Raw genomic sequence first — 25,223 nt, 5'->3', positions numbered from 1 at the left:
GCCCTGCAGGCCAATTTCACTTAAGATGTTTGCCACTTGTATTATCAAGGGTTGTTTTCTGTTGCACCAAACACTTACAGGAGGTACTTGGAGTTATGAGGTCCTCATTGACTCCTTTGTCATCTACAAGATTGTATATCATCCACATAAACTATTCTCTTTAGAGGCTTGTGTGGTTTATCCTCTCCAGAATTGTGACTTACACTAGTTATGAGCTGGTAAAAGAAACTTTTCACAGTAACATTTTCTATACAGATCCATTAATCATATTCCTCATAGCCCTTCCCCTCACAATTCCAGAAGGGGTTGGCACAGAGGACTGTGTAGCGTTAGCTTGCAGTTAGTGAGAGTTAAGTAGACGTGTGGTTGGATTACTACTTTCAGCTCGTTAAAATTACTAGGTCAATTTTACATGGAGTAAAGGCTGTTTGATAATGAGTCAAAAACTGTAAAAAATTGTTTTAAAGCTAATCAGAGCTTACCTTATATAAATAAATTACTCAGTCTTATACATTAACAATGTCCAAGGTGGAAGCACTGCTGGCTAGCATAGGTTTACTACTCAAGGACGTTTGAACTTTTAATTTGACCACTGTGAATCATCCTGAATCTAAGGTAGAAGCACTGCTGGCTAGCTTAGGATTACTACTCAAGGATGTTTGAACTTTTAACTTGACCACTGTGAATCATCCTGAATACAGTAACTGCAAAGTTAGGTCAAACATAGCCTAGGCTAGAAATTTTCAGCCCAAAACCAAATGCACCCGTTACCGATTTTCTTGAATAACAGAGGCTATTAAAAAATTTTAATAACACAACAAATGAGGACAAATTAAAACTCCAAAATAAAGATTTATGCAGCCTCAACTGTATTTCATAAATGGTAAATAAAAAGGACCATTGATATCAATAAGTGTAAAGTATATTTGGATTACCTTTTTTCTACTCAAAGGAAATAATGATTGAGTACCTTTACTCACATAGCCTTATATCTAAAATACTTGTTGAAATTTGGTGCAAAGAAAAATATTACAAAAAATCAATAATAAATTAAGACCCTGAATCAGCGATGCTGCAAATATAAAATTTGGTACAATAAAACTTATGTAATACTGATGAAAATGTGTCCATAAGAATTGCACCACTTATAAAAATAATTAGGTCGTGAAACTCAACCTCTTAGTTGCTATCATCTGCATGAAACTGCTATTAAATCGACATGCACATACTATACAATTAAATCTAGACCTACACTAGCTATGTGCTAAAAACTTGCAAAACTCTACTAAATGTGAACGAACATAACTGCTTTTGCTTTAAAAACATTTTTGAGAATCAATTTTGAGATCAATGTCTTAAACGATCAATTTCTTAGATCAATAACTCAACTCCCAATTTTTGTGATAAAGACTGTAGTTTTGCTTGTGTTTACATTTAATACTGTATTCCTAAGCACTGACATTTTAGCACAAAGATTAAAATTGTAATTATATCTCCACATACAATTTAAAACCCATTAAAAAAAAGTTTTATTTCACTTGAACAATCTGACAGTATTACAAAAATGAGGTAATAAAAAGAAAGCAAAATTATTACAAAGACGACCTGGGTACTGAGCAATATGCTGAAAAAGCCTTGAGACTATGACAGCAAGAAAGAGCATTATAACAAGACAGCTAGACATGAGTCAAAACTATTACTATTATATTGTACATTACAGACAAGAAAAATTAAGTTATTGTGAACCTTGTGACCTGACTGAGAAGTGAAGGGAAAAAAGGCATAACACTCAGTTAAAGGATTTGGATTACGGCCACCTGTTCAGTTTTTGATTAATTTTGGTCATTTTTAACAGATCAGATTTTAACCTCACCTACCTAAGCTTCATTATTGTTACAATTTTTTACTTCTGTTGTAATTTTCATGTACATCAGTACGTACCAAAGTATGTAGAAAGGCCTCGTAACCTTTTTCTAAAGAAATAAGCATACATATGTAAAACTGTGTACTGGAAGATCATACACAAATTTTCACTTTCTGAAACTACTTAAACTACAAAGGCACACATACACTTATCATTAACTCACACTCCTGAGCAATTAATTGGGAAAGTGTCATGGTTCCCTTGGTGAAATCTGTCAACTTGTGCATATTCACAACTAGAAATCAATTTTACACTGGTATGTATGCCTTACATGGAGCGCCTATGCATTCTATTCTCAAGCATTAAGAAGTACCACCTGCACAACCGAGTTATACTGATGTACATCTTTACAAAAGCTGCTGAAATATCAAACACTTATTCATTATTCATAAACAATGAACAGAATCCACATCAAAATACTTCTGTCAAAAGTACATGCTAATGCAAAATGCATTTCAGGGAAACACAAATCTCAGAAGAAAACAGTAAAGATGTGTTTTACATTAGACATGCAGTTGTCTCGGGTGTTCTATTAACCTTGAATTACTACTACTGTACAGTAGTCTAAGATGTATATTGTCATTTTACACCAATTCAAGACAGAAATACACTCATTCAAATTTTCAAAGTATCAAAAACAAACAAAAGTCATCACTATCTCCCCTTGACTACCTACAGAGATGATGGATTTCTGGCAATGATGCATACATAAAATTTTCTAATTTTTTTACCAATACTATCTTCATATTAACAAAGGTAATATTTCTGAAGAATAACAATTCTAAATCATACACAAGTAAGTATTCTAATGTCAGGTACCTTTAAAAAAAAAAAAAGTGAATACAACACATCAGTGGTATAAAGTACTTAAATAAAGGGAGATAATGTAAACATGATTAGAGCCTAAATAAGTTAATGGTCCTTTGCCAGTCCAGTTACTGAAAACTATAAAATATTAAAAGGTAGCCATACAAATTATGACTCATTCCATGCCTTCTTGTTCTGAAATCTAAATGAATTTGTGGCCTCAATGCAATAAATTAAACCATTTTTTTTTTTACTACTTTGAGAATAAATGTGGTTTGCCTTGTGTCTTATCTTTCCACAATCATTCGCTAACAAGAGTTCTGCAACAATCACTCATTTGCTAATACTTTTTAACACTTGCCTTTACTTAGTCACAAGCCCACTTTAGCATGACTTACATTTCCTTTCATTTGAAGAGTTTTAAGAAGAGAAAAAATAAATAAATATACACAATGAACACTAACTGCTTTGGTCTTACATGTCAAGACCCCAAGAATATTTGAACAGCAGTATACTCTAAGGAAACTGCAACATTTTGAAAGGATCACACCAAAATATCAAAATGGAAAATCTTTTGGAAACTATGGCAAACCCTAATAATTTCATAAAGTAAACAAAAACGTGATTGTTTATTGGACTTGAAATTATTCTTTTGTAACGTCTCCAAGTTTATCAGAAGGAAACATACTAGGGATGGATGACTGCTCTCTTGTAATCCTTGGGGTCAATTGAAATATAAAATCAAAGAATGTTTTTACCACTTACCTGAAAATTGATTTGGCTCTAAAAGTTGTCCTGATGTATAACTTATGAGCAGATACACCTTAAATTTAATATTACGAAAAAATAATTATATACAGTTTATATGTATACACTTCTGCTTCAACAAGGTGCAATTATTATGGAATAAAAATGCATTGTCACTGAGAAGTGTGGACAAAAAATCTGTAAATAAAATTACCTTGAATGGACTTGCTTGTACAACATTGCAATCTTAACTTTTTCCCTTAATAACCTGCATTCTGGTTTCATTGAAAATACCATTAAATTCTGTATGAAGCATTGAAAATACCATTAAATTCTGTATGAAGCACTATCAGAAAGAATAAGAATGTAAATTTTTTTCATAGAGGCACTCACAGAAAGAATAGGATGTACTACAAAACGTTAACTTAATAACTTCATCATCATCTACTTTTGTATATGTTCCAGGAGCTGTAGAGTTCACTTGTGTAACCTTCAATGATTTCCTTTATTAAACATTGTCAATCTAAGAATATTTCAACATGGAATGTATAAACACTTCGGATAATCTTTGCCAAACACAAGTAAAAATAAGACTAGCATAACAATGCCAGGAGACAATTTTAAGGAGAGCCAAAAACAAGAGCACCAACACCAATGGCCGGAGTTAGAGAATCCCATTCACTACATCTGCAGGATAATCCTTAGATTTTCAAAACCAAACCTAATTCCTACTCCTACCACAGGAAACTTACATCACAGCACTTTTACGACTTACAATACCTTTGCTTGATTTCTAGAAAAGCCTGCATTGGATCAGTAAGTTTAATTACTTATCTGAATTTTTTTTTTTCATTTTTTTGCATTCATAAACAGAACTAATGTATGTAAAAAAAAAAAAAATGGACCCAATCTTGAAGTAATGCCATAAAAAAGGCAACTACCTAGACATCAGTAGCACAATAGAAATATTTATTCCTGAAAGAAATCTGATATACAGCTTTCCTTTCATTTCGTACATCTTCAACACAAATAGTGTTGTGTTAGGTGATAACATCATATATACAAAATGAAATATTGTTAATAATTTTAGTATCAACAAACAAAGCAATCCTTCAACTAGTGTACGACCTTGAATGAAGTATAGTCTTTTGTGACAGTCATCCTGCTCCCTCTTTAGTAGAAGGTCCAAGATCTTTTTATCGGGTAAAATGACTGAAAAAACTCTCCTACTCACTGAAGTAATGTTGCTTTCTTATCAATGGTACGTGCTACCTTCTAATCTCACACCACAACCACTTTCATTAAGGTTAAGAGATAACTCAACAATGATATGCAAATGATTATAACCAATTCACCAGCCAGATTTTATCATTAAAGAATTAACCAGAACACTGAGTTTAACAATTAATCTCAAGGAGCTGCCCAAGAGGACATCCAGGAAAACTGTAATTCTCATACATCTTGTCAAGTTTGATAATTAGAAAACGTGTCTTACTAAGACAGAATACAGTAGTTAATACCTCAAGTAATTGTCACACATCACTACAGTAAACCGAGTGATTCTTTGTATCATCAAAGAACATCCTACAGTATAAAACTGGAAAAGTTAGTTCTGACTATCATAAGTTCCACATTAGTCAGATTAATCAAAAGGAAACTCTTAAGCATTAGAAATACTCTATTTTTGGTAAACATTTCACTTTGGAATTGTCAAAAAAGGTGATTGCCGCCATGCATAGATAACACTAGTATCTACCCATTACTTAAGACAATTTGAACACTTAACTTTCTCTTGAGTGGAGTCACTACCATTACCAATGGCACCACAAAAATGGCTTACAAGGTGACCTCCTTCAACTTGGACAGGATTTCTTTATCCTTTTCAGTTTCATCTCGCACCAATAACATAGTGTGACCCATCCCACATGTGACTTGATAAACATGAGCACCTTCCAAGGACTTGACTTCTTTTGGCTGAGTACTAGATTTGACATTTTCTCCAAGACCCTGAAATATAACAATAAATAGCAATGGTTACTACCATACTAATATGTATACCCATAATACTTGAAGGCTGGCCTTTTTAAGTTTTAGATTATTCAACTATAGTTATGCAGCATTTTCTAAATACCTTGACAAATGACAAATTTTTATAATCGATTTGTATTTTCTTGCGCCAGCTGGAAACCGGTTAAAAACAATCAAAGACTGTAAAGCAAGGAATCTGTGGCATCTGGCAACTCATGCATATACAAAGTGGAAGATGGTCACCGACCAGGGATGGAACCCTGTGATGCACCAGTCTTTCCCCCAACCCAGGAAAAGAGAGAGGTGGTCAGTAAATGTTAAAACCTCAGGTTTGTTAGCTATGAATAATACAAATAATTAAAAAATTGTCATTTGTTCATACATACGGAACAAACCTTCGGACTTAACAATAGGATAGACTTATACTTGGAGGGAGGTAGAAATACCCTAAACCAGCTGAGAGTTGAACCCACCTGACCACCCTTCCTAGAAGAACACGTTCTAAAACAGAAGGGTCCCTGCCCGTGAGAGAATAGACAATTGGATATCTAAAAACTCGGCCTTCCGGGTTGAAACAAAATTATATATGACCAGATTCATTGCACTCCAGGAACAAAAGAAAACTGCCTGCTCAAGCAACAAACCGTGCAAGCCACAAATTTTAAAATTCTAATTACTGGATACATGTGTGTAGTGACTACCATTTTTTTTGGCATGATTTTCTTTTATAAATTACTCCCCTGTTAAAGGTTACAAGAATCTAGGTGTGCCTAATATTCAGGAAAAAATTTGCTTACTGCCATTTGTAGTCCCAAAGTTAAATTTCCACACATGTAATATGGTTAGTTATCATTTCAGTAATCACATGGGCTAGATTTTCTGAAAATATCACAAATCCTAATTTCAATAATAAAGAAAAAAAATATTAATGGCTCAGAACCTTCAACTATAACTGATATGGATGTCTTTTAAGTATTTGCCTTTGCAAATATTACAGATATACCATATCTTTTACAGCAATAGATAGTGGCATCTATGTCAACATCTGCTACATTCTAAAAAGATGTTCAATACCTTACATATCCCACAGCACTGAAATGGCCACTTCCCTGACTTCACAATTTCCTTGAATCATTTCTGGTCACCATTTAAGTCAAGTGTCGTCTCCATTTCCCTTTTCCATTTATTCAATATTGTTACTTCCTTGGATTCCTCTGTTAACCTGCACAGGGATCCAGCTCATAATCTGGCTTAGTTCTCATTAAACTTCTTTATAAAATAATAATAATAATCTGCTGTTAACGGTAGATCACCTGCAAATGTCAACTCTCAGAGGACTTTCTTTTCTGCAGTCTTTGTACCTTCAGCCTTTAGCATAATGAACAGCAAAAAGAATTTCAAATATTGGACCCTAACATTTACTTCAATTCTTTTAGCATCCATGTCAATATTTACTCTAGATTTCATGATTGTTGTATCAGCATCAGCCCAACATGCCTTTCTATATATTGCCCATCTAACTGCTTGTCTGGGACACATGACCACCTCTTCTTTGAAGGGTAGCTTTCCTGTCGCCAAAGCATTGTAGTGTCTCCCCCAGTTGTTGACTACTTTGATATTAAAACCAAACTGACAACTGCTGATTTTAACCACTTTGCTTAGCCTACCTTGGATCATCTTTCTAGAATATTTATGTGGCATGCTCAAGCAATTTTATTCCTCTATAATTTTCCCACTAGGTGTATCTCCTTTCACTTTGTATATTATATTACTAAGGTCATACACTTTTTCCACTCTTCTTGTCTTATCCCTGTCTTTTAGGTTTATCACTGATGATTTCTTCTATTGCTACTACAACAATTAATTGTTACTCATGAATCAAGGACTTTTTTCATTTACATTAAAAGCTTTTTTAGCCCATTAAACTTGAATTTTCTCTCTCTTTCTCTTAAAATACCAAGCTTCCCAACTCTAGAAAATTGTATAGTAGTACTTCAGACTTCAAACTTAATCCGTTCCAGAAGGCTGTTCAAAATAAGATTTGTTCGAAATATGAAACAAATATCCCCATAAGAAATAAAGGGAATCAGCATAATTCGTTACAGCTAACAAAAAGTACCCTTTTTTTACTCTTTTTCTATTTTTTATGTATTAAAAAGTTGAATTAAAGTGTGAAGCAATAAAACAGTACATTATATGAAGTAAAATTTTTTTCATTTTTTTTTCTGTGAACGATTCCCGAACTGTTTAGTAAAAATGACGCACGGCCAGCTGGGGGATGTAGAGAGGAGGGACAGGAACCCTTTGAGGAAACTGAAATGATTACAGTAGGCAAAGATTGATAACAAAATCAATTTTATTCAAAAACATGGATAATCAAAGGAATCAATAATTTGTCCGATTGTGTCTGTGTGAGAGAGAGAGTAACCAGCTTGTATGACTGTTGACACGTTTACACTTAGATCTTAAGTGTATGAAGGAAATTAATTGTGCCACAATACATCAACTTACTGTTAGCAAATGCCAGAATTTAAAATAAACATGAGAACTTTGCAAACAAATAAGTAATAAGTAAAGCATGGAAAAAAATGAGATTAAATAACTGTTCAATAAAGTTGTTCAAACAAATAATCGAAGGCACACACTGTTTTTATTACGGAGCCGAGTTACTTTTACAGTGGTGAAAAATCATAAACGCAATTGTCGCTAGATATGTATTTTACTGTAACAAAATTAAGTGATTTGGGCAAATTGAGTGGAAGTGAAAGAAATGGGCGAATAATCATCGTAGCCCAGCTGGTAAGTCAGTAAGAAGCAGACCGCTGTCTTTCCTCTCCTCTCCTCTCTATCATCTCACTCAGCGCAATGAACGCTGGGATCAAGTAAGACTTCTTTTTTTCCTTTTTTATTGTATTGCATTCGATTGTTTTCATAGTCTTATCATTATGCTAATTTATTGTGAAATACATTCATTATTCCTCAAAATATTAACGATTCCTTCCTATACCTCAAATTAGCTGTGCATCACCGCAATGACGAATGATTTTGTTAATTATTAATGCTAAATTTTGTGAAAAGTTTTGTTCTATCATTTACTATTTTGCTGAATATTGTTCAACTATACCATCTCACTCGTCGCACTGAACACTGGCTCAATTGCCGGTAAGACTTTTTTTTTTTTATTGTTTCTGTATTGCATTTGATTGTTTTCATATTTTATCTTTATATATTTAATTTATTGTGAAATTCCCTTTTTTGATGTGAAGTTATTGCTTTTACATACATACAGTAATACTATTTTAACCCTCTCTTCTCCTCTCCTCAACATATCAATGCTCCCTTGTTCAGTCTCAAGTCAGCTACACGTCACCATGGTGACGTACGATTATGTACATCTTTTATGCTAAATTTTATGTTCAAATGCTTTATTCTCTTATTTATTTTGTTGTATATGGTCATCATTAAACTTTATATTGTAAATGAAAAAAATGTTAATACAGATTTTCTTGTAGGACACAGTAGGCCGTCGAATACAAGTATAAACAAGATAATCAGTCAGTTCAAAGTACGAGCATTTTTCGAAAAACGGAATATTCGACAAATGAGGTACCACTGTATATGAAAATCTAAGATTATCTAAAAAGATAAATATGTAGTAAACTATGGCATGAAGGTAATTCAACACAACCGAAAAGTCAAGAAATGACATGAAGTGATGAGTGGTTTGAAATATATGCAATAGCCTGAAATATTATCATGAAAACTGTATGAGATAACTAGGAAAAATCAAACCTCAACCTTTTTGTAAAAACCATCTAGTCTTCTATCAACTTATCTTTCAAAATATTAAGGAAATATTTTTCTTAAGAGGGTGGTACTTTTGTCCTCCATCGTGTGTACCTGAATGTGATCATACCCTACCACTATTAGTAAGTACACTATGGCACACCACTTCCTTCTAAAGCAAATGCTGGCACATTTCTCCAACAATTTCCTTAAAATAATGACTGTACTGATTCTTACCAGTTCTCCATATGTAGGCGAGGGACCCCAAGCTATTACACTTTCATCTGCAGCAACAACTATTGAGGTAGTTGAACAACCTACTGACCGAATATCCCAACCACAAAGGTCTTGCAAGGGTTTAGGATACATATTAGCTTCTCCAGTGCGCTTTGTCTGGCCCCACAAGAAAGGACCCAAAAGACTGATTCCAATTGTGTATGTGGAGCCACAATAAATTTTGGTTACACCACGATTATGGCCATCAAAGTATTTTATCAAACGTGGTACATACTCATCTTTAGGCTCGGCATGACCTAATCTTCCATAACCACCAAAGCCCCATGAAAATGCCCTCTTCTTAGCATCAATTGCAACCTGAAATTAAGAATAATTAGAAATAACTATGCAAAAGTTTCCTTTTATATTACTTAACCTATAATTTGATTTTAGATAATTCATCCATCAACACCATACCACAAAGATGCAATACTTGAGTGAATAATAATATACTTACTGTATGATTAGAGCCACAAGCAACATCCACAATTTGTACATCTGTAACAGGGGTGGGGTGACCATCTTTACTGCGTTCTACAAAGATTGGAACTCTTCTTGGTGTTCTTTCATGCTGGAATGCAAGCTTGTTGCTGGTCAGGAAAAATTTACCATCTGTATTATGCCCAAGTTGACCATATTCAGGTAACCCAAAGGAATAAAGGTAACCTTTTTTATCAACAATCATGCTGAACTCTCCTCCACATGCTACCTGTTAAAGAATTAAAAAAAAAAAAAAAAATGAAGTGTCAATATCACCACCCATTCCCTTGTAATTTTCCCCTAAATAAACATGGAATTTTTATTCTAAAATTAATATTAATAATACTTACCGGTATAATTTATCTAGCCCTAAATCCCCCAAAACCGCACCAAAATTTACCACATTGGCAACCCTGTTACCTCCTATTCTGTCCGCTAGTTGGCAACGCTGCCGTTGACAGCTACAAAACCTTCCCTGAAAATCAGTTGTGATAGGCAGATCGTCGGGTAGGATGGGTGGGACTAGATAAATTATAAAGGTAAGTATTATTAATATTAATTTTAGAATAAAAATTCCATATTAATAAACATTACCTTAACCCTCTTACGCCGAAGCGGTAAAAAAAAAATTGTCTCCCGTGTGCCGGAGGTGATTCAGAGTGAGCGAGAAAGCGGAAAAAACAAAAAATTTTTTTATTTTTTTTTCAAAAAATCACAGCGCGCTTAGTTTTCAAGATTAAGAGTTCATTTTTGGCTCCTTTTTTTGTCATTGGCTGAAGTTTAGTATGCAACCATCAGAAATGAAAAAAATTATCATTATCATATATAAATAATGCGATATATGATAGTGCAAAAACGAAATTTCATATATAATTGTATTGAAATGTACACTAAATTGCGATCATTTTGGTATATAACACATTGTAAAGCGATAAAAGCAACACAGAGAAAATATTATCACAAAATAATGCATGAATTCGTAACGCGCGGACGTAAACAAATATTTTTTTCAAAAATTCACCATAAATCTAAATTTTGTCCTAGAGAATTCCAATTTCTTTCAAAATGAAGACAAATGATTGAATATTACTATACTGTAAGAGTATTCGCTTACAATTGCAGTTTTTGACCATATCTGAAGAGTTAAAGTTGACCGAATGTCGAATTTTTTTATATATATATTTTTTATATGCAATTATTTCGGAAATAAGAAAAGCTACAACCTTAAAATATTTTTTGTTTTATTCTACATGAAATTGCACACATTTTCATATATAAAACTCTATGAAATGCCTAATATGAAATGGAGCAAATATTCCGAGAATGGGACGTACGCATTTCGGAGATTTGTGGCGGAGAATCTGCGCGCGGAGGGAAGGAAAGATTTTTTTTTTAAATTCACCATAAATCTAAATATTTTGCTAAAGACTTCGAATTTGTTTCAAGATGAAGATAAATGACTGAATATTACTAGACTGTAAGAGTTTTAGCTTACAATTGCGCTTTTCGACCATTTCGGCAGAGTCAATGTTGACCAAACGTGGTTTTTTTCTATTTATCATGATTTATATGCAAATATTTCAAAAATGAGAAAAGCTACAACCTTCAATTATTTGTTGTTGTATTCTACATGAAATTGTGCATATTTTCATATATAAAACTTTATGTAACAGCTAATTTATAATGGTGCAAACATTACCACAATCGCACTTATGATTTTTTTCGGAAGAGTTACCGCGCGGACGTAAAGAAAATGTTATTTTTTTCATAAATTCACCATAAATCGAAATATTGTGCTGGAGACTTCCAATTTGTTGCAAAATGAAGGTAAATGCTTGAATATTACTAGAATATAAGCGTTTTAGCTTACAATTGCGTTTTTGACCAATTCGGTAGAGTCAAATTTGACCGAGGTTGAAATTTTGGCAATTATCGTTATATGAAAATATCTCAAAACTGATAAAAGCTGACAACCATGGGTTTTTGTTTTTAGTTGTATTGTGGCATGAAATTGCGCACATTTCCATATATAAAACTTTATATAACGGCTAATTTTAAAATGGTGCAAACATTACCACAATCGCATGTATGATTTTCGGAAAAGTTACCGCGCGGACGTAAGGAAAAAGTTTTTTCATAAATTCACCATAAATCGATATATTGTGCTAGAGACTTCCAATTAGTTGCAAAATTAAGGTGAATAATACTAAAATATAAGAGTTTTAGCTTACAATTGCGTTTTTCAACCATTTCGGTAGAGTCAAAGTTGACCGAAGGTTGAAATTTTGGCAATTATCGTTATTTATATGAAAATATCTCAAAACTGATAAAGCTACAATCATGAGTATTTTATTGTTGTATTCTACATAAAAATGCGCACATTTTCATATATAATACTTCATGTAACAGCTAATTTACAATGGTACAAAAATTATGTCAAAGTGACGAAATAATTTCCGAGATGTGTCACAGATACTTTTTAGTGCGGCAAGAAAGAAATTCGCGCTTGCGCACCTGCGTAACAATTGTAAACAAAACAACACCTTGATCCGTGAACTCCCAGCATCCCCCAAGGCGCGTGATTCAAAAGTTTTTAGGCTGGTAGGCCTATAAGTATTTTTCCGCGAATTTAAAAAAAAAAACTTTTTTTTGTAAGTAGACATAAAATACGTCCAGTCGGCACACGGGAGACAAAAAATGTCGACGTAAAATACGTCCAGTCGGCGTAAGAGGGTTAATAAAATTTATCTAGCCCGATTAACCACATTGAAAAAGGAGGGAATCTGAGTACAATTTCCCCTTCGGACAGAATAGGACATAAAACAATCAAAGAAATATATATCATAGGCAGTTAAAAACTCAACCCGAGGTCTAAGATACTAAGAACTCAAGTCTCCTACCATAATGCCGCAAAGACTGGCGGTAGTAAAGGACAAGGAGTAAGTGTATAGTCAGTCAGTCTGCACTAAAGTCAGGTGCCCGACCAGGTGACCAGTCAGACAAAATGAGGACAGCAAGGCTGCACCCCGATGACTTTATCAAGCACTACAACGACACCTGCTCTCTCACGAATGTCTGGCGCCAAGAGAGAGGATCGGGTATTGACAACTCTTTCCCTAAAGGATGAGTGCCTGGACTGCCTGGGCGATTCAAAGCTAAGCAAACATTGGGGGTGTATCAACGCAACCCAACGTCGCCAGCAGCGATATCGGCTCATGAGCAACTCCTGACTCGAGCTTTCTGGTGCCAAGAGAAAGGAGCGCAGAGCAAAAAGGCGACTCAGTCCCGAAGGACGAATGCCGGCAGTCCAACCTGGTCTCATGTTAAACGATCATCGGAGGGTGAATCAACGCAACTGACGTCGTCAACAAGAAACTCAGGGCTACTAAATGTCGCCTGATCTCGCACGAGTGACTGACTCCGAGAAAACAGGTGAGACAAAAAGTAGATGGTGAACAAGTCACCAGATGACAGCAGACGATCCATCAACTAATTCCCTATCCAGAAGGACAATGGAAGAAGCGTGAGTCGTCAGGACAAGCGAACCAGTGGCTAGTCCTAGGTCGGCATCGACTTTGGGAGAAGCATAGTCGCCAGTGCCGACAACCCAGTGGCTGGTCCCATGTCACACTGACAATGGAAGCAGCTAGTCCTTGTCATCAACAACACCTAAATACAAAACTGCCTAATTCCCATTACGTATAACTAAACCTAAAACTGCCATAAGTTATAATGTAAAAACAAAAAATATATACAAAAAAAGAAAAAATAATATACAGGTAACAACCAAACGTAAAACAGGAAGACTACCTAATTCTCCTGTCTGACGACCTGTCCTGCCATCACCAACGGGCCCAAGGAACGAAGGTCGTCTAGAAATAGAGAAATATCCCTCAAGTAAAAGGAGGCAAAAAACAGAATTAGAACTCTAAGTCGCCGCCTCAAGCACCTTGGCGACTGAGACGTTCTTCATAAAAGCTACTGATGTAGCAACTGCTCTAATACTGTGTGCTTTTGGCGTCTGGCCCTCACAGGCAGCCGAACCACCAGTTTTAATAATAAGATCTCGGAGAAAAAAGGATACACCATTCTTTGATATAGGTCTCTTGACATTTTGGGGTGAAACAAACAGATGACGAGGACAACCCTGAATGTCCTTCGTCCGGCGTAAATAGCATGAGAGCGCCCTAACAGGGCAAAGAACTAATTCTTCATTTAAATTACCGACAAAGTCGACCAGGGACTTCAGCACGAAAGACCTGGGAATGGAATTATGAGACTATTCAGTCTTTGCGACAAATTCGGGAAGGTATGACAAAATCATGTCTTGTCCAGATCTAGCAACCAGAAAAGAGAGTGCTTGCAGTTCACCCACCCTCTTGGCTGTAGCCAGCGAGACAAAGAAGTGTCCTTAGAAGAGAGGTCCCCAAAGTCGGCCGTATTCAGAGACTCAAACGGAGGGAACCTAAAGACTTTAAGGACTTTATTAATGTCCCATGTCGGAGGAGAACACTGCAGACTGGGTCGGCCAACTGTCGCGCCATTCTGGAGGACAACCCTTCGTGCTTGGAGAATCTCCCGACAGTCTCCAGGCATGAAGATGAGCTTGTGGAGCCTCTGATGGAACTGATGAAAATGGGGTTGCTTGAGAAGATCTGGTCTCTCTGTCAGACGAATGGGGGGCTCCACCAGAGCTTCCAGTAGGTCGGGTAACCACTCCTTTTGTGGCCAGAAGGGGGCAATCAAGGTGAGATCCAGACGCTTGGTTGCACTCACTTTGTTGAGGACTGACCTCACCAGAGCAAATGGAGGAAATGCATTGGCTTGAAGGCCCTCCCAGTCCTGCTACTCTGAGGAGTCTGGTAAGAGGCAAAGAAGATCTGGCACCTAAAATTCAGTGGGGTGGCAAACAGATCGACTGTGACAGGCCACTTCTTCCTGAGGCTGTCGAAGACTTCCTGGCAAGTGTTCATTCCGACCCTTGAACTTCGTTCGGTCTCGACAAGGCGTTTGCTAAGACAATGTGATGGCCCAGGATAAACTGAGGGACCAACGTAATCCCCGTCTTCTGCCCAACACAAGATTGATCGCGCTTCTTGAGTGAGAAGGTCCGACTGTGTGCCATCTTGGTTTCTTTAGTACGAGACTGCTGTGGTGTTGTCGACGAAGATCGCGACAACCGACTCCAACAGTTGATCCGGAAATGAAAGAAGGCCTAGGTACACTGCCCTTAGTTCCTTCCATTTTATTGACATGATCCTCTCTTCCTCTGACCAAAGGCCTGAAGCGGATTCAGAGCCCAGGTGCGCGCCCCAACCTTGATCCGAGGCGTTTGACCAAAACATTAGGTCAGGCGGAACTGAAAGAAGAGATGTCCCTGACTTGAGGTGGTGAACTTACATCCACCAATAGAGATCCTTCCGACTGTGGAGAGGAGGCGACTATCGTGTCCTCGGACACGAAATCCCACAACTGGCGAAGTGTCGACTGAAGGGACCTCATTCTGAGACGACCTCCGGGAACCAGTTGGATGAGGGATGACAAATGGCCCAGGAGAGTCCTCCAAAGAGAAACTGGCTGCATTATGGAGGACAAAAATTCTTCGACCAGACTTAGAAGCTTGTCTATCCATTTCGGAGTGGGAGAAAGCCTCAAAATCTGAGAATTCAAAACAATCCCAAGATAAGTTATGATCTGGCAAGGGATTAGACTGGACTTGTCGAAGTTGATATGAATGCCCAACTCGACAAAAAGAGACAGAACTATCTCCCTCGACCGGAGACATTTCTCTAGAGAATCGGCCTGGACTAACCAATCGTCCAGATACCGAAGCATCCTTACATTTAACTGATGCAAAATAGCCGAAACAGGAGCCATCACCAGAGAAAAGACTTGTGGAGCAGTGGTGAGGGTGAAACAAAGGGTCTTGAAGTGGAAAACTCCCCAGTCCGTGAAAAACCAAGGTAAGGTCTGCTCTTCGGATGGATGGGGATTTGCAGATAAGCATCCTGCAGATCGATGGAAATCATCCAGTGCCCCATCCTGACTGATGAAAGAACAGTCTGAACAGTCTCCATTCGTAACTTGGACTTTAGAATGAACTGGTTCAAGACCGAAAGATCTATGATGGGGCGCCAGGCACCCGAGGCCTTAGAACTACAACACCAGTGAGTAAAACCCGGGAGGAGGAGGAGCTCGCTCTATGGCATCCTTCTCCAAGAGAGCCGAAAGCTCCTTCTTCAAGGCTTGACCCCTGATTGAGTGTGAGGAATAACCGCTAAACTCAAGAGGACAATTGGAAAGTGGAGGTCTCGAAACAAAAGGGAACTCGCAACCTACCTTCAGGACCTCCACCACTCAAGCATCCACTGCTCTCTCCAGCCTACTTCCGAAAATTCTTACGCAGAGGCAAGGAAGAAGAAGAAGAAGAAGAATGTGGTCCACCTGGAGGTTGAGCTCTTCCCCTGCCCTTAGAGCCACGCCAAGAACCTCTCCAGCGTTTCAAAGAGTGAACACCAGAGGAGGAAGCTGAGGCGCCAGAAACCTGAGATGAACTCTAGAAAAACGAGCCAGGAGGAGGTTGTTGGGCCGGAGCAGAAGGTACGAATCTGGCACTAAACTTACGCTTACTCCTTGAAGGAATGGGAGGAACACCAGAGGAAAAAGCCCTTGATAAGGCCCAGTGAGCTTGGGAAGAGGCATCACCTTGACGTTCCTTCGAAAACTCAGATATATCAAATAGGGAATCGCCAAAAGGAGAATAGGAAAACAAACGGCGTCTCTGAATCTCCAATACAGAGGAGGGTAACTGCGACAAATACAGGCTACGCCTTAGAAAAACAAGAAAGGCCTGCATTAAAGCAGCAAGCTCGTTCTGATGTACAGAAGCCATTAAAACAGACGAGCAGAATTTCTCAAAAAGAGGAGCATCGGGAGGAACAAACCCGGAGTCCTTGATATACATTAAAAGACAGCCAAGGACCCACATATTGAAGGATTGAGCTTAAGGGGCTCATAACAGACTCCATGGCAATAACGTCTTCGATTGAGACCGAGACCGAAGCCTTGGAAAGCAAAGGTTGACCCGAAAGTCGGACAAAATCAGGATTTGGTTGGGGGGTCGAGAGAATGAAGTATCATCCGCCACCTGATAAACTCCTCTCCGGTGTCGTAGAAGAGAAGAGAGCTTCCTCTTCCCTTCCCCGATAACCCGCAGGTGACCGTACACTCGGTACCTCTCGCGAACGAGAGGCCGAGACGGTACCTGGCGTCGAGGCAGAACCTCTGGCGCCAGTAAAGGAGGTACCGGTGTTAGCTGGTACCCCTCCGGTCCCCGTCATCTTCTTCCTTGCGGAAGGAGAGACGGGCCCCGTTCCCGAAGGAACAGGAGGACCAGCGGAAGCCCCAACTGTCCCACCGGAGTGATTTGTTTGTTTGTTTGTATGGTGCTTTTACGTTGCATGGAACCTGTGATTATTCAGCAACGGGACCAACGGGAGTGGGACAGGCCCTTAGAGGTCTCTGAGCAAGACTTCTTAGTGGGGGAGGAGGCTACCTTCTTCTTCTTCGGCTGGGGGGGCCTTGGAAGTCGAAGGGGAAGAGGCGGCAGAAGACGACGGAGACATCTTCCTTTTCGCCAGTTCCTCAGGACATCCGACAGGTCCTCCATCCAGGACGGAGTTGGGGCAGTTGCCGAAGCAACACGGCCCAACTGCAACTGTCCGGAGGGACCTGCGGGAGTAGCAGTGGAGAGAACGCTTCCTCGAGGAGGGCTACGAAACTCCTACCTGGCAGGTGAAGCGTCTGCCACCCCCAAGACTGGTCGGTCGTGCGAACGCGACCGTCGTCTGGGTGGGGGTGTCTCTGAAACAAAAGAATTAATTAAAAGTCTCTGCGTGCACGGACCCGCGGGAACGTCATGTCAACCCTGGGCACCGGACGATCGCTGCGAGAGCCATCGCCGGTCTGGCGAGTCACCCGAGCGACCCTACCTACCATCTTCCGCTCCTTGCCTGGGTCCTGACACGGTGAGCAAACTCCGCAGTCTGGACCCTGGCTGCACGGTCACCTGTGACCGTACACTCAGTAACGCTTGCAAGTGGGCTGCCGAGACGGTTCCGGGTCCGGAGGTGGAACCTTCGGAACCGGGAGAGGAGATACTGGCAGTGGCCGGTACCCTCCATGGTCCCCATCTGCTTCCTCCCCGAGGAAGGAGAGACAGGCCCCGTTCCCGAAGGAACAGGAGGACCCACGGAAGACCCACCTGTCTCATCGGAGCGAGACAGACCCTTAGAAGTTCCGGGACGAGACTTCTTTTGGGGGGAGACCACCTTCTCTTTTACGGCAAAGCCTTAAAAGTTGAAGTGGGGGAGGCATAAAGAAATGATGATCTAGCAGAGGAGGATGACGTCACTTGACGAGCTCTCTTCCTCTTCGGTTTCTCCTTCTGCCAGACTTCTACCATCAGGAGCAGATAACCTCACAGGGCAGCACAACAGCTTCGTCCAGAGACATAACTCCCGGGTAGTAGTGGTAATGAAAATGATTATCAGCAGGGGATCAGTGCACACACTCGAGGATCTGTACACAACATGCTACCAGTCATAGGTACAATTCCAAGGTTAGGATCACTAATATGAAGAGCATCCAACCAATACTGCTGAAAACACAATCACCACTAGTCTGTAAAATAAGGAAAAAAATATTAAAGTAATGAGGTTACTCCTCACACATCCAAGGGCGCCGCCCTCCGAAGTGAGAGGAGATCCCCCAACATCAGCACCGCACGCCCATCCTTCTACCTTCTTCCGATAGTAAGTGAAAGGAAGAAGGAGAAGAGAAATTACCATAACAACAAAACACTGAAAAACCTTGAAGTTCCCTTGGTAATTCCCAAGCGTAAGCGTAATTTCTGGATGAATACATGTCACGGTACAGGAACAATATCACTTATGTTAAATGCATGTCTCATCCTCACGATAAATACATATCTCGTCCTCATGCAGGTCTGAGCCAGTGTTAAAGGGCGAAAGAATATAAATAAGTTGGCATGCCTTAGCCGCCGGCTCTTGACACAACTAGAGGGGCGGTTACAAAGGCTATCACAAAATTAATTGAAAAACCAAGGACAAACCTTTGTTTATTATTAATAGCAAACACTGTAAATGCATAATTATTTAAATACAAAAATAAACCAAAAGGATCCCACCAAGAAAAAAGATTAACGACCAGTCAGCCGGAGCTCACAAACACACGTCTTCCTCGGAAGACGGCCGAAAGTAAAGTGGAGTGTTTACATCCGGGCAAGCTAGTCTGCCCCATGGTAGTTACTGCCTAACCACCTTGTTTAAGATTCAACGGCCGTAATTCTAGCTATGCCGAAAGTATATCCCTATTGTTAAAGGACCTCAGGTTTGTATTACGTATCGGAACAAATATTCTTTTTTTCTTTGTTTTTAAATTTGATAGCTACCTTCAACTTAATATTGAAATGACAATTTAAGGACTATGTTTATGCAATACTACTAGTGATAGGTGTCTCCTATCTATTTGGTAATGTATATCTATGGTTGTGATATGATGTTTTTTTATCACTTCGTTTCATTCACGTCAATTTTGCTATATGGAAAATAGTTTTACACAATAATATAACATAATGTTCTAAAGCTATCAGTGACTGTTTTTAATGTCATTACATATGATTTCTTCCATCTTTGAAAAAAAATCGATAAATAATGTATGAATCGTGCATCAGGCAGGTGAACAAAAAATTTTGAAACTCTGCCACCAGATTTTGCCTGACAGTACATAAGACCGAAAAAATAAAAAAACTGTATACATACAGGAATATACAAGCAGCATGCATTCCCTTCCACATTATTATGATTAGACTGAAATCATCACAGGGTACTCAAGACAGAGAAAGCTTAAATACTTTCCCTTTTCCAAACCAACACCCACCACAAGTTTTTGCTCCCTGTTGTTAATCACTTAGGCATCAAGCCAAACTGGCAATAACCTATTTTGGTTATAATTCTTAGCCTTTTCACATAGCACTCTAAGTAGTCTTATTATCCTGTAATGACCACATTGCAGTGCATCGTTTTCATTTGTATAACATTTCTGTGAAGTCCTTATCCCACTCTTCCTGTCCTATTTCTTCCCTTCGTAAGTTTTCATACATTTAAGGCAGCTCATTTATGACAGGCTCTTCTGCTGCTTTATTGAGTAGCTTTTCATTCCAATTAGCCCTGGGGCTTTTCTAGTCTTCATTTGAGGTCATTTTAATACCATGAAAGTGGGCATACTTATATGACTGATGAGCTTGTGATGAAAAATGAAATTTTCATTATTAAAATGAAGTTTTATTGTATACTTACCGAACAATTATAGAGCCGTGATTTCACGAGCGGCAGGATACTAAATTCAAATTTAGCGCGTCGGCGTCGCCAACACTGGTGGTGATGACGTACATCCTCCCTCCACTCGCGGGAGAACCAGGTACAACTGCCCAGGTGAATCCAATTCTTTCTGCCCGTCCGTCCGTCACCTAAGGGAGGAGGGTGGGTATAATCATAATTGTTCGGTAAGTATACAATAAAACTTCATTTTAATAATGAAAATTTCATTTTTTATTGTAGTGTCTTACCGAACAATTATAGAGCTGATTACACATTTATTGGGAAGGTGGGATTCAGTGGACCACTAGTATTTTTAAATGTTACATTTATTGCAATACCAGTAAACACTCAAGGTGTCTGTTGTACCTTACCTTGTAAGAGAGCTACAGCAGACTGTTACTGCCTCTGGTCGGTGCTCTTCTTACTATTGTAGAGGAATTGGAATTTGCCCAAAGTTTAGCCTCTACAGGAGTGGAATCCTTCCGTAGTTCAAGCGAGTCAAGGCTGACTGACGGAGGATAGTAACAACAAAGATTGCCCTTGCCCTGGGCTAAGACCAGAAATTCAATCATACAAAACATTTGTCACAACACCAGATTTAAAAACATATATACCCAACCATTGTAAAATCTGACCTAACAGACTGGTGAGTATCCCAGGTACTCAGTACCCCCAGCTTCCCTTGAACTCGACAACCTATTCAAGGTGAAAAGTTAGCATAGAGGTGACGACCCCTGTGCCGTTTCTCCCAACACCATGCCAGAAACCGCCACCGGACCTAACGTTTTACAATTCTCGAAAACCGTTTCTATCTCTTTGAGATAATGACTCGCAAAAACCGAATTCGATCTCCAGAACGTGCTCTGAAGAATCGAAGCTAAAGATAATTCTTTCTGAATGCTAAAGAAGTTGCCACTGCTCTAACCTCGTGAGCTTTAACTCTCAGAACGGAAAGATTGTCGTTCTCGGACTGCGAGTGAGCTTCTCTGATAAGCTCTCTAATAAAGAACGCTATAGCATTCTTAGAAAGAGGACGAGAGGGATTTTGAACCGAGGTCCAGAGCTTAGAAGATTGTCCTCTGATACCCTTAGTGGCAAACAGATACTGCTTAATAGCCCTCCCCCCCGGACTGGACATAAGAGCCTTTCTTCCTCCTCATGTCCAACCAAATCAGATAAGTTCCTTACCACAAAACTCCTCGGCCAAGGATTAGAAGGATTCTCATTTTTGGCTAGAAAGGTCAAAGATACCGAAAATACAGCATTGCCTTGAGAGAAACCGACTCTTTTGTCTATAGCGTGCAATTCGCTGACACGGCTTAGCAGAAGCTAGTGCAATAAGAAAGAGTGCCTTCTTAGTCAAGTTCCTGAGTGAAGCCGACTTCAAAGGCTCAAACGGTGGCCCCATGAGGAACTTAAGCACCACATCTAAGTTCCAAGCCACTGTACTTGCGGGAGCTTAGTGGTTTCGAAAGACCTAATGAGGTCCGACAGATCTGAATTGGAGGAAATATCCAAACCTCGATGTCGAAAACCGAAGAGAGCATGGCTCTATATCCTCTGATCGTCGAAGGAGCCAGTTTCTTAGAGTTTCCTAGAAATAGAAGAAAATCTGCTATTTCTGTTAAAGAGTCGCAGAAGTAGAGACTTTAGCACTTCTACACACTCTCTGAAGATTCTCCACTTCCCTTGATAGAGTTTGTTAGAAGACTCTCTCCTACAACGAGCGATAGCTTCTGCAGCTCTTCTTGAAAATCCTTTCGCTCTGACAAGATTCCGGACAGTCTGAACCCTGTCAGAGCTAGAGCGGACAAGTTTTGGTGGAACCTCTTGAAGTGAGGTTGTTTGAGAAGCCACTTCTCTGGAGGAAGAAGTCTGGGGAAGTCTACTAACAACTGGAGAAGGTCCGGGAACCACTCTTTCCTGGGCCAAAAGGGAGCGATTAACGTTAGCGTTACATTGCTGTGCGACATGAACTTGTTCAGCACCTCTCTTATTAGACCGAACGGAGGGAATGCATAAGCTTCCAGACCCGACCAATCCAACAGCATTGCGTCCACCGACCAAGCTAGAGGATCTGGGACTGGAGAACAAAAGAGAGGAAGACGGTTGTTCCTCGATGTCGCGAACAGGTCTATTGACGGTCGTCCCCAAAGGCGCCAAAGTTTCTGACAAATCTTGTTGTCCAAAGTCCACTCCAGAGGTAACACTTGCTGTTGACGACTTTAAACTCGTCCGCCAGGACGTTCATCTTTCCCGGAACAAATCTCGGGACTAGCTGAACCTTCGCTTCGTTTGACCACAGGAGGAGATCCTTGGCTACTTCGTACAGAGAGAAAGACTGAGTCCCCCCCTGTTTCCGCACGTACGAGAGAGCCGTGGAGTTGTCGGAATGCACTGCCACTACTCGGCCTTCTACTAAGCTCCGAAACTGTCTGAGCCTAAGAAAATTGCTAACAGTTCCTTTACATTTATGTGGAACTTCTTCTCCTTCTCCGACCAAGCTCCTGAAGTCCGTTGATTTCCCAGTAGGGCTCCCCAACCTGTGTCCGATGCGTCGGAAAAGAACTGTAGGTTCGGGAGGATGGTCGTAAATCTAACCCTTCTTCCAACCTTGCTCGAGAGAGCCACCACCTTAGGTCCTCTTTTATTTGATCTGTGACAGGAAAGGTAATCGAGTCTGGTTGTGTCTTCCTGCACCAAGAGGCTCTCAGGAAAAACTGCAGAGGTCTCATGTGCAGTCCTTCCCCGACGTCACAAATTTCTCCACTGACGTCAATTTGCCCAGGAGCCTCATCCACTGATTGGCAGAACTTACCTTTTTGTCCAAGAACTCCTGAACTGTCTCCAGACAGCCTTGAACCCGTCTTCGGGACAGAAAAGCCCGAAAAACTTGAGCATTCAGAATCATCACCCCAAATAAAGGATGCTCTGAGATGGAACCAACTGGGACTTCTGTTTGTTGACCAGAATTCCTAACTTTCTGGCAAGATCCAGAGTTGTTCCAAGGTCCTTCATGCACGACTCTCTGATTCCGGACCGGAGAAGCCAATCGTCCAGATAGAGGGAGATTCTTACTCCTAATATGTGTAGCCAGCTTCCTATCGGGGATAGAACCCTGGTGAAAACTTGAGGAGCGGTCGCTAGTCCGAAGCAAAGCGCCGAAATTGAAACACCTTGCCTTCGAACATGAACCTCAGGTACTTCCGAGATTCGCGATGTATCGGAATGTGAAAATAAGCGTCTTGCATGTCCAGATAGACCATCCAATCCCCCTGTCTGATGGACTCCAGAACCGACCGAGTGGTCTCCATATGAAATTTTGTTTTCTGGACATGCAAGTTCAGGCGCTCACATCCAAAACCAAAGGCCTCCAGCCCCCTGATGACTTGGGAACTACAAAAAGGCGATTGTAAAAGCCTGGAGGAAAATCCCCTTCTATCTGTTCTATCGCTTCTTTGAGAACAAGGCGCTTCCACTTCTGCGGCTAGCGCCAGAAATTTGTCTGAGCCCGAGAGTATGCCTGGAATGGAATTGGCACAGGTGAGAGCGAGGGAGGTGAAACGAGAGGAATACGATAGCCGAACTTGAGTACTTGCACTACCCAGGCTTCTGCTCCTCTGTTTTCCCATTCCTCCCAAAACAGAGCCAGCCTGGCTCCCACTGGTGCATGAAGAACCGAGCTTTCATTTGGAAGGTTTGTTAACCTTGGCCGAGGCCTTAGACTGAGGTCGCAAATTCGATTTCGCCGCCAAAGAAGCGCTTGGGTTTTCTCCCTCGAAAAGGCGCTTGGGCCAGAGGAGAAACCGAAGGAACAGTCTCCACAGGAGCTTTAGGTCTCTTAGTAGACTGTGCCAGTAAATCCGAAGTAGATTTCTTATCTAGCGCAGACGAAATTGACAACACTACATCGTCTGGAAAGAGGTTATCTTTCACAAAAGGAGCAAACAAGAGAGCAGACTTCTGTTGGGACGTAACCCTTTTAGAAGCAAAGGAGCACCAAGTTGCCTTTTCTTAAGGGTACCAAAGGCGATGAGCGAAGCTAACTCATCACATCCATCCCTAATGGATTTGTCCGCACAGGACCAGAACACCAATCCAATCCTCCGCTAACTCCTGGGAAAGAGAAGGACAGTCTTCGATCTTGGCCGCTAAAGCGCCAATAGTCCAATCAAGGAAGCTAAAGACTTCCAAAAGTTTAAATTGATTCTTTACAACGTGGTCCAACTCAGGCGCTGTAAAGAAAACTTTCGCTGCGGCGAAAGCAGATCTTCTAGAGGAGTCGATTAAACTGGAGAAGTCTCCCTGGGAGGAGGCAGAAACTCCCAGAGAAGGAGCTTCCCCAGTTACATAAAACCTATACCTCTTACGAAGCAACTTAAGAGGGAGGGTAAGCAAAAAGAGCCTTCCCTAAGTCTCTTTTCATAGACATCCATTTCTCCGTCTCTTTCAACGAATGTCTAACCGCTTTAGATAGAACAAGTTTTGGGAGGAGAGGGTCTGAAGTTTTCCTCCTCATCAAAAAAGTCGAAGTTGGGGAGCGCGGAGCCGCTTTCTCAAAATAATCTGGATAAGATACCAGAAGAAATCTAAGGAGACGTGAATAACACGAGAGGTGATGTGAATCCTCCTCCTCTACTTCTTCTTCATTCTCCGATACCGCCGAAGAAGTAGACGGAACTACAACCGGATCTGAAGGTTTCGAACCACCCTTGGTTGGACTCATTCATCCAGTGGTTAACATCTCTAACTGCTTGCGCAAAGGCGCCAGAGAC

At 40.1% G+C, this 25,223-nt stretch overlaps 1 protein-coding gene across 1 annotated transcript in view; it reads right to left on the bottom strand.

Moving 5' to 3' along the window:
- Window positions 1-900: 900 nt before the first annotated feature.
- LOC135224738 (protein RCC2 homolog) overlaps window positions 901-25,223 on the bottom strand; it is a 37,681-nt gene continuing 13,358 nt past the window's right edge. Inside the window, exons 4-6 of the mRNA XM_064264060.1 lie at window positions 10,026-10,277; window positions 9,530-9,886; window positions 901-5,485 (exon numbers count right to left, since the gene is read on the bottom strand). Coding sequence (XP_064120130.1) covers window positions 5,315-5,485; window positions 9,530-9,886; window positions 10,026-10,277 — 780 coding nt within the window. The 3' untranslated portion in view covers window positions 901-5,314. The remainder of the gene's footprint in view (window positions 5,486-9,529; window positions 9,887-10,025; window positions 10,278-25,223) is intronic.

This window comes from Macrobrachium nipponense, chromosome 12 (genome assembly GCF_015104395.2).
Source record: "Macrobrachium nipponense isolate FS-2020 chromosome 12, ASM1510439v2, whole genome shotgun sequence".
In the NCBI taxonomy this organism is placed as follows: Eukaryota; Metazoa; Arthropoda; class Malacostraca; order Decapoda; family Palaemonidae; genus Macrobrachium; species Macrobrachium nipponense.
The sequence above is the reverse complement of the archived record's forward strand: the minus strand, read 5'-3'. Positions and strand labels throughout refer to the sequence as shown.